General features: G+C 31.3%; 1 protein-coding gene across 1 annotated transcript; it reads left to right on the plus strand.

The window, feature by feature from the left end:
* The first annotated feature begins 2,345 nt into the window (after positions 1 to 2,345).
* On the plus strand, positions 2,346 to 5,317 carry LOC131644049 (calreticulin-like). The gene is made up of 11 exons (XM_058914438.1): positions 2,346 to 2,511; positions 3,111 to 3,218; positions 3,315 to 3,507; positions 3,617 to 3,875; positions 3,969 to 4,073; positions 4,151 to 4,237; positions 4,323 to 4,380; positions 4,471 to 4,535; positions 4,623 to 4,718; positions 4,801 to 4,848; positions 4,946 to 5,317. The coding sequence occupies exons 1-11, from the start codon at positions 2,412 to 2,414 to the stop codon at positions 5,093 to 5,095; spliced, it is 1,269 nt and encodes a 422-aa protein (XP_058770421.1). The 5' UTR covers positions 2,346 to 2,411; the 3' UTR covers positions 5,096 to 5,317.
* The last annotated feature ends 3,524 nt before the right edge of the window (positions 5,318 to 8,841 follow it).

An 8,841-nucleotide genomic window follows, 5' to 3' on the forward strand; every position in this document is an offset into this window, starting at 1 on the left:
TTATGTTAAACAAATTTCAAATTCTCAAAATAATATTAAATTTAATAAATTATTTAATTATTGCTCTAAATTCAAACTTTGGTTATAGATTTAAAAGAATAAATATGTCAGTTAAACTAAGTTTCTATGTAATGGTCAAAAGAGAAAAAAAACTTTGAATATAAAGAAAGGGATAATATCGAAATAAACGAAGTAAAAAGATAAGATACAAAGATCTATTTCAATTTAATACAAAGTAAATAACTTGACACACAAAAAATATAAAAAATTATTGTTTAATTAGATTTTTTGGAACATAATAAAAATAAAAATAAATATTAATAATAATAAACATTAATAATAACAATCAAAATTTTAATACTAAAATTAGTATAAATATTGAAATGATAAATGTAATAAGATGATGTATATCTACATCGTAACGACAATAAAGCTAAGGATGGATTATTGTGGATTTTAAATATAATGGTAATTAGTATAAATATTGAAATGATAAATGTAATAAGATGGAGGTATATCTACCTCGTAACGACAATAAAACTAAGAATGGATTAGTTTGGATTTTAAATATAATAGTAATAATGAAATACATGTATTAAAAAATAAAATAAAATTTCATTTTAATTTTTTTTAATTGGAATACATGTATTAAAAAAAATAAACAATCTTATCTTCAAGTCTCAAAGTAACTGAACATTGCTATCAGTAATGTTATGGAACCCACCATTAATCGAATTATCATCTCCTCTCAGATTCTTCACGGTTCACACACACAATCAAACATTTTTAAGTCTGAAAAATTTTAATAATCAAAAAGTTATCTCCCGAAAAAATCAAAAAAGCAACCAATGATGTGGAACTTAAGAAACATCACATACTTATAACAACAACCTTTGATATCCTTACCCTTACCGAAGTCAAATATTTTATACATGATTCAGAAAATCAATATCTACTAACAATTGCCCAACCAAACACCCAACCCAAATCTTTTCAATTTCATCCAATAGCGAAACCACCTAATCACCACAAACTTCGGGCGGCGACGAATTCCACAGCATAACCCTTCGGCAGATCTGAAACAGAGAGAAAAAGAGAGACAACCTGGATTATTGCATTTTCAGAAAAACTCAACATGCTTAGATCTTTAAAAAACAGAAATAATCAAGAATCAAACTTAACCTCTGTTGTTCAAAAACTTTAAAAGTTTATGAACTTCACAAAAAAAAACCAATATGTATTAAAGAAATGGCTCTGAAATGGGATTAGGACTCTCTCTAAGGTTTATATAGGAATATGTTAGAATTCAAAAAGTTTGTATTTTAATGTAGGAGGAAAATTCAAAAGCCTTGTTTGAATTTGAATCAATGAATATATTGATTAATATGTGAAAGAAATATCAAAAGGCATGAAAATTGTTGGAAATGGAAAACTGAATTGATTTAGGCGTAAAAGTCTGTCATATTGGAAGCATTGGAACTGATGAATTGTGAAAATGAGTTGGTTCACGTGAAAAAAATTTGGGGAAAATAAATGGTCCATAATTATTATAAAAAATCTATAAATTAAATAGGCTGATAATTAATTATTAATTATTAATTATAAATAATAATGATAAGACCTAAGTAAGTATATAATAATTTTTTAAAAAATTGAATTATTAAATTAACAATTATAGTAAGATTTCCTAATGTAGAAATAATAAAAATAGTAAGCTCTCTAGAATTGTGACATTTGTCAAAATTGCCAAAAATCTCATTTTGCTTTATTATATTGTATGATTTAAAATTTTTGATTTAATTTAATAAATTATATAATTATGATTGATTAGCCGTGTAAAGTTAATTTATTGCATATTTTTTTGTCCTACTAAAATTAGACACGAGTATTTTATGATTAAAAAAATAATATAGAGATGATACTATAATTAATTCCGATCAAATCAAAATCCTATCTATTCACACCAACTTCACAATGTAATAACCTACTACATTTTATTTTATTCGTCAAAAATAAATTATTTGATCCCAAAAAAGGAGTGAAAGAGTAATGATAACGGTGTTAAACACTCAACATCCTCCAAAAACGTAAATGTAACAGCCCGGTGGCAATACCGTAAATATCTCATAATCCCGCTCACGTGTCCAATTCCCACAGTCACAGTAATTACCAATAACACTTCGCCACACAATACCAATGACAACTTGTACCTACGTGGCACTCTCTCATTTGCCAAACTCTGCCAGGTCCTGTCCACGTAAGCCATAGCCACGTAAATTACCAAATTTACCCACTGCACAGAAAGAAACAATGTAAGAAGGAGCCGCTATATAGAACCCAATGCTCAGTCAAGTCCCAAAGTAGCTCTCACTGATCCCTTTCGATCTAACAGAATATTCCTTCGTGCAACAATGGCGATTAGGGCTCGTCACCCTAACGTTCTCTCTCTCGTTCTTATCTCATTTCTCTCCGTAGCTTCTGCTAAGGTTTTCTTCGAAGAGCGTTTCGAAGGTAGCTTTCCATTTCCTTCATTTTCATTTCATTTTATTAGATCGCGAACCTTCGATTTAGGATTTAGGATTTTAGTTTTTGTTTGTGCATTGTGATTCGTTGAATTTGATATTGAATTTTCACGATCGGTGATTTTACAATGTGTTTTTGAATCTCGATCTGAACGATTGTATATTAATTTGCTTTGTATTTTGAGTTTAACGTCAAGTTCTGATATCAAGTGTCGTTTTCTGGAGTAGATCTGCGAATGTGATTTTGAAAAATGAACTTGAAAAAACGAGTGTTGCACCGAATCTCATGATTTTTTATGCACGTTTTTTTAGGTTAATTTTCCTACGGTCACGGATTAGTTATACTAATGAGTAATTAGTGTTGACAATTAACTGTATTTTAGTTTTCATGTTGTTTTAAAATATTTTTAAATGGATTAAGTAGTTTAATTATAAAAAACTGCAAGAATTATGTTTGATCCTATCTCTTTGGTTGATGATAGTCATAATCTATAATATTATTGCTGTTAATTTTTATGTGTTGTATCTTTAATCGGTATATTACGTTTTTCTAACTTGTGTTCTGTTACATTATGGTGATTGATAAAGATGGATGGGAAAGTCGTTGGGTAAAATCCGAATGGAAGAAGGATGAGAATTTGGCCGGAGAATGGAACTACACCTCTGGTCAATGGAATGGAGATGCCAATGATAAAGGTAAAGTAAATTGTAATGAAGTATTATTGTTGCCAGTGTTTTACATTTAATTGAAATGGAGATGATAATGATAAGGTTTTTAATATATCTCCTCAGGTATTCAAACAAGTGAAGATTATCGATTCTATGCTATCTCTGCTGAATTCCCTGAATTCACCAACAAGGATAACACCCTTGTATTCCAATTTTCTGTCAAGCATGAACAGAAGCTTGATTGTGGTGGTGGATACATGAAATTGCTTAGCGGCGATGTTGATCAGAAGAAATTTGGAGGTGACACACCTTACAGGTGATACATAGGACCCCTTTGATTCATTTCTCTTTCATGGATAATGCTTTCTTAGACATATGGGATGGAGAATAACTGATTTTTTTTGTTTGCATTTGTTGTTTTTTAGTATCATGTTTGGTCCAGATATCTGTGGTTACAGTACCAAGAAAGTACATGCTATTTTGACCTACAATGACACAAACCAGTTGATAAAGAAGGATGTTCCATGTGAGACTGACCAACTTACACATGTTTACACATTCATCATCCGTCCTGATGCAACCTACAGCATCCTGATCGATAATGTTGAGAAGCAAACCGGTAGCCTCTACACTGATTGGAATCTTCTTCCTGCAAAGAAAATTAAGGATCCTGAGGCTAAGAAGGTACCATTTCCACCTACTCTAATAATTTAATTATCTGATTCCTTTTTTGTGTTGTGTACTCATAATTTCCAATTGTAATCTGTCCAATCACAGCCAGAAGATTGGGATGACAAAGAGTTTATTCCTGATCCTGAAGATAAGAAACCAGAGGGATACGATGACATCCCTAAAGAGGTTGCAGACCCTGATGCCAAAAAGGTTTGTTGTTTCCTATTGCTGTGTTTATTTGTCTCTCATTATGTTTTGGTTACTGATTAGACTAGTTTTTGCTATAGCCTGAAGACTGGGATGATGAGGAAGATGGTGAGTGGACAGCACCTACTATTGCCAACCCAGAGTACAAGGGACCATGGAAGCCAAAGGTTTGTGTGGAAACAATGATTGACAGCATTTTCCATCATGTTTTTGGATGAATTTGTTTACTAACTTTGTGTTCTGTCTCTGCAGAAAATTAAGAACCCCAACTACAGCGGAAAGTGGAAGGCACCATTGATTGACAACCCAGGTTTAGTTTCATCCTTGCATTAACTGTAAATCTTATGTAATTGTTTTGTTATGGTGTATACTGAACATTTGAAGTATATATATTTGACAGACTTCAAGGATGATCCTGACCTATATGTTTTCAAGTTGAAGTATGTTGGTATTGAATTGTGGCAGGTAAATTGTTCATTATGTTTGCTTTACTTACTTTCATTTGAGCCTTTTTTACCCAATTTCTGACCAGTTACCTTCTTAACGTGGCAGGTGAAATCTGGTACCTTGTTTGACAATGTTGTTATTACTGATGATCCCGAGTATGCCAAACAACTAGCTGAAGAAACATGGGGCAAACAGAAGGATGTAAGTTGTTTATATTCACCAACCTTGTAGTACTCCATAATGCTGAATGAATGTTAATCTCTTTGGTGAAAACACCTTGCAGGCTGAGAAGGCAGCATTTGAAGAGGCCGAGAAGAAGAAAGAAGAGGAGGTAAATTCTCATTCTGAAAACGTATTTGAAACTTACCACTCTCATTTTACCAATTTATTGTGGAAGATCATAAACTTTGTATTGTTCTAATTGGCAGGAATCAAAGGATGACCCAGTTGACTCCGATGCGGAAGAGGATGATGAAGACACTGATGATGCTAGCCATGACTCTGATGCTGAATCAAAGACAGAAGCTGGTGAAGAAAGTGATGAAACCAATAAAGAGGATGTACATGATGAGCTCTAGGGTGTTTATGCCAGAGTTAGCAAAAGTTTTATTCCTGAGTGGATGTTATCTTTTTTTTAGCTGTGTAGTATTTTTCTCTTTAGATAAAGCAAACCGTTAAAACTGTAAGCAAAAGCTCGAGCTTTTTGCTTCATCCCATTAGACTATTCAGCTGATTAGAACAAACAACAATGTTTCGTTTGAGTTTATCGTTTATTATGTTTTGATCGAGTTTGCCTTTTATGGATGCCTCAAATTCTAATTTTCTAAAGTATTTTGTCAATCGGCCTGCTTCTACGGTCCCAAAGAATTGCCATAAAAGGAGAATATTATGCATTGGATAATCTATGGCCAGCTATGATTATAAGAATATAAATAGTGGTAAACTAATCTATTTGAAAACAAAAAGTACAGCTACTAGTAACTAGCTTTGACCAATTTTTTTTCTTATCCAAAAGGATTTGGATAAATGAGATTTGAATTATAATCATGTGATGAGAATGCGACTTAAAGTATATAAGGGGGAATAGACATTAAAAAAAGTCTGGTAAAAATGTTCAAAATTGTTTTCCAGTATTATTTATTCATTAAAAAAGGTCGGATAAAAATGTTGCAACCCAAAACTTATTCTTCTACTATAAAATTACTACATATAAGCCAAAACCGGCTGAGTTATCAAAGAAATGCTGGTTAAATCAACCATTTCATTGTTTGTACGTTTATGTTTAATATAGTCAAATATAAAACAGTTTATCCTTGAGATTTGAATTATTAAATTCTAAAGAAAATAACGATTAAAAAAAGAGTAGTGTCGTTGACTCAAATAACAACTCTTTAAATATACTCCAAATTAGAACTCTTGATTTTAATATAAATTAATAATAATAACTTTCTTAGTGAGTTTTTAAAGTTTTTGAGTAGCAGTTTTTTTTATTAACCCCTAAAACTAAAACATTAAGAGTGAAGACCCATTTTACTCTCTCAATAAAATAGACCCAATTTAATTCCTTATAAATTTAAAATAAGAAATACAAAATTTGTATCAATATGGTCTCGAACCTTAGTCTCTTCAGATTAAATGACAGTCAATTTAATACTATAGAAATTGATTTGTCTATTTGTAAATGATAGTCACTTTACTAACAATAGAAATTGATTTGTCTAGTTGTAAATGATAATCACTTTACTAACAATAGAAAATGATTTATTTAGTTGTAAATGATAGTCACTTTACTAACAATAGAAATTAATTTGTCTAGTTGTAAGTGATAGTCACTTTATTAAAAATAAAAATTAATTTGTCTAGTTGTAAGTGATAGTCACTTTACTAACAATAGAAATTGATTTTTCTAGCTGTAAATGATAATCACTTTAATAACAATAGAAATTAATTTTTCTAGTTGTAATTGATAGTCACTTTATTAATGATAGAAATTGATTTGTATAGTTGTAAAGTGAAAATCATTTAACTTGAAGGGACTTGGATTTGAGAACTCATAGGTAAAAAATTATGTATAGAATTTGTTAATATTAGTACAAATCATGGAAATTACTTTATAAGAAACAATTTTGGCTTTTTCGATATTATTCATTGATAACTGTTTAAAAATGAAATTAAAAATAAAAATTAATTTAGTATTTAAAAAATAAAAAAAATTCAACGTGTCAGTCCAGTCACGGTTTAAAAGTATGAAAAGAACCGGTTTAGAAGTAGGAAAAAACGGATTTGAGAAAAATATTAGCAGAATGACTAATATGATCCGGTTAAATTTTATAAGGGATTAAGTTGGGTCAATTTTTTTGTGAGGGACTAATTTGACTCGTGTAATACTTGTAGAGCTGTCAAAATGGGCTACCCGGCCCTAAACGGGCCGGCCCATGCGAGCCTCAGGATTTTCAGGGCCGGGCTCAAAAAGCCCATTTTTAAATGGGCTCCATTTTTACTACCCATGCCCAGCCCTGTTTGTGTTGCGGGCCTACCCGACCCTAAATGGGCCTCGGCCCTAAACGGGTCTATTTCTAAAAAAAAATAAAATTTTCTCCTTATTTTTCTAATAACCATACAATTGCATGCAATAATACTTTTATATATATATATATATATATATATATATATATATATATATATATATATATATATATATATATATATATATATATATATATATATAAAATTTGTACTAACTCTATCCTACCATAAAAAATTACATCATAACTTTTTAAATCTCATCTCAACCTTATTTTTAATTAGAATATATTATGGTGTCTTTTCTATACTATCTACATAATTATATTAGGATGAAACTTTTTAGTTTGAAATTAAGTCAAACCATCAACTTTTGTTTGATATTTATACCTTTATAATACTAAAAATAAATTAAAATACATAATACGCAAATTGTTTATAGCATACCTTTATGAATTAGGAAAGGATAATTTCTAGTTATAATAAAAAAAAAATCGGGCTGGCGGGCTACCCATGGCCCATACGGGCCGACCCATATTTTTTAGGGCTTTTTAGGGTCGGGCTTAAAAAGGCTCGGATGTAAATGGGCTCGAAAAATAAGGCCCAAGCCCTAACTATTTTCGGGCCTGATAGGCCGGCCCATGGGCTTTGGCCCATTTTGACAGCTTTAAATATTTGTGAGGGAGCAAAATGGGTCTACACTCAAACATTAATTTTAGAAAATATCGAGCTCTTTTGCTTGAATATGTATTTTAAAAAAATATTAGTTTGACGCACTAGTACATTTCTTAAACTCTATATTTGAATCATTAATTTTATAAATTGTTGGGCTCTTATACTTGAATCTATAAGAATTAATGATTTAAGTCTAGAGTTTAAACAAACAAGTTTCATCAGTTTGTACAAGTTTCAACTGTTCAGTTGAATTACGCGAGGAATTTTCTCGTGGATTTGTTGGAGAGTTGTGTTTAGAGTGGGATTTATTTGGAAGACCAATTTAGGTTTGAAAACGATTGGATCACCTGAGTATTGTCATGCGAACTTCATGAAATAATTCACAACGGAGTTTTTGTCAGAATCGGCTTTTGCAGCGACTTTTGAGAGGAGAAAGGTTTGCTACTTCAACGCGAAAGTGATGGTTATGGATATGGTATCGTGGAGAAAATAAGGGTACACAAAGAAGAAGAAAAATTGGATGGATATTCAGAAGAGTGAAAGGATCTATGAGCTTGGTTATTGCCTGTGTTTGTTCTAGTTTTTGCAGGGCACGTGGCGTGTATTGAACACCAGTGGAATCAATATGGTTTAGGTGGTGATAATGTGAAGAAAGTTGCAGAGATTTACATGTTGGCCCTGTTAGTTCGCTTTATTGGTATGGGAGTGGTAAACCATGGCTTCGACTTGATTCTAGAAACCCTTGTCCTTTTGATGCTTTTTGGGCACTGTTTGATTTGTATGGACATGGACACGTTCATGAATCATGATAGAAAGAAATAAGAAATGAATATTGTGTTTGCTTCTCCTATTCCATAGAGATCGAGATTAACATCAATAAGAATGATGGAACCTAAACAACAAGCTATCGAAAAAGTTTCAAAGGCTTCAATGGTGAACGAAAAAGGAAAGATATGGGGTCGACAACTAATTTTTAAATGAAAATCAAATATGTTACTTTTAAGTAATTAATATTCAATCTGGGTCGTCCAATAATAATTATAATAAATTAATCATTAGATTGACACTTTTCCATGGTGGCACTCCATTCTCCTTTCCCACCTTAAACGCCACCTTGTTTGAATTG

The sequence above is a fragment of the Vicia villosa genome, linkage group LG1, assembly GCF_029867415.1.
Source record: "Vicia villosa cultivar HV-30 ecotype Madison, WI linkage group LG1, Vvil1.0, whole genome shotgun sequence".
Taxonomy (NCBI): Eukaryota; Viridiplantae; Streptophyta; class Magnoliopsida; order Fabales; family Fabaceae; genus Vicia; species Vicia villosa.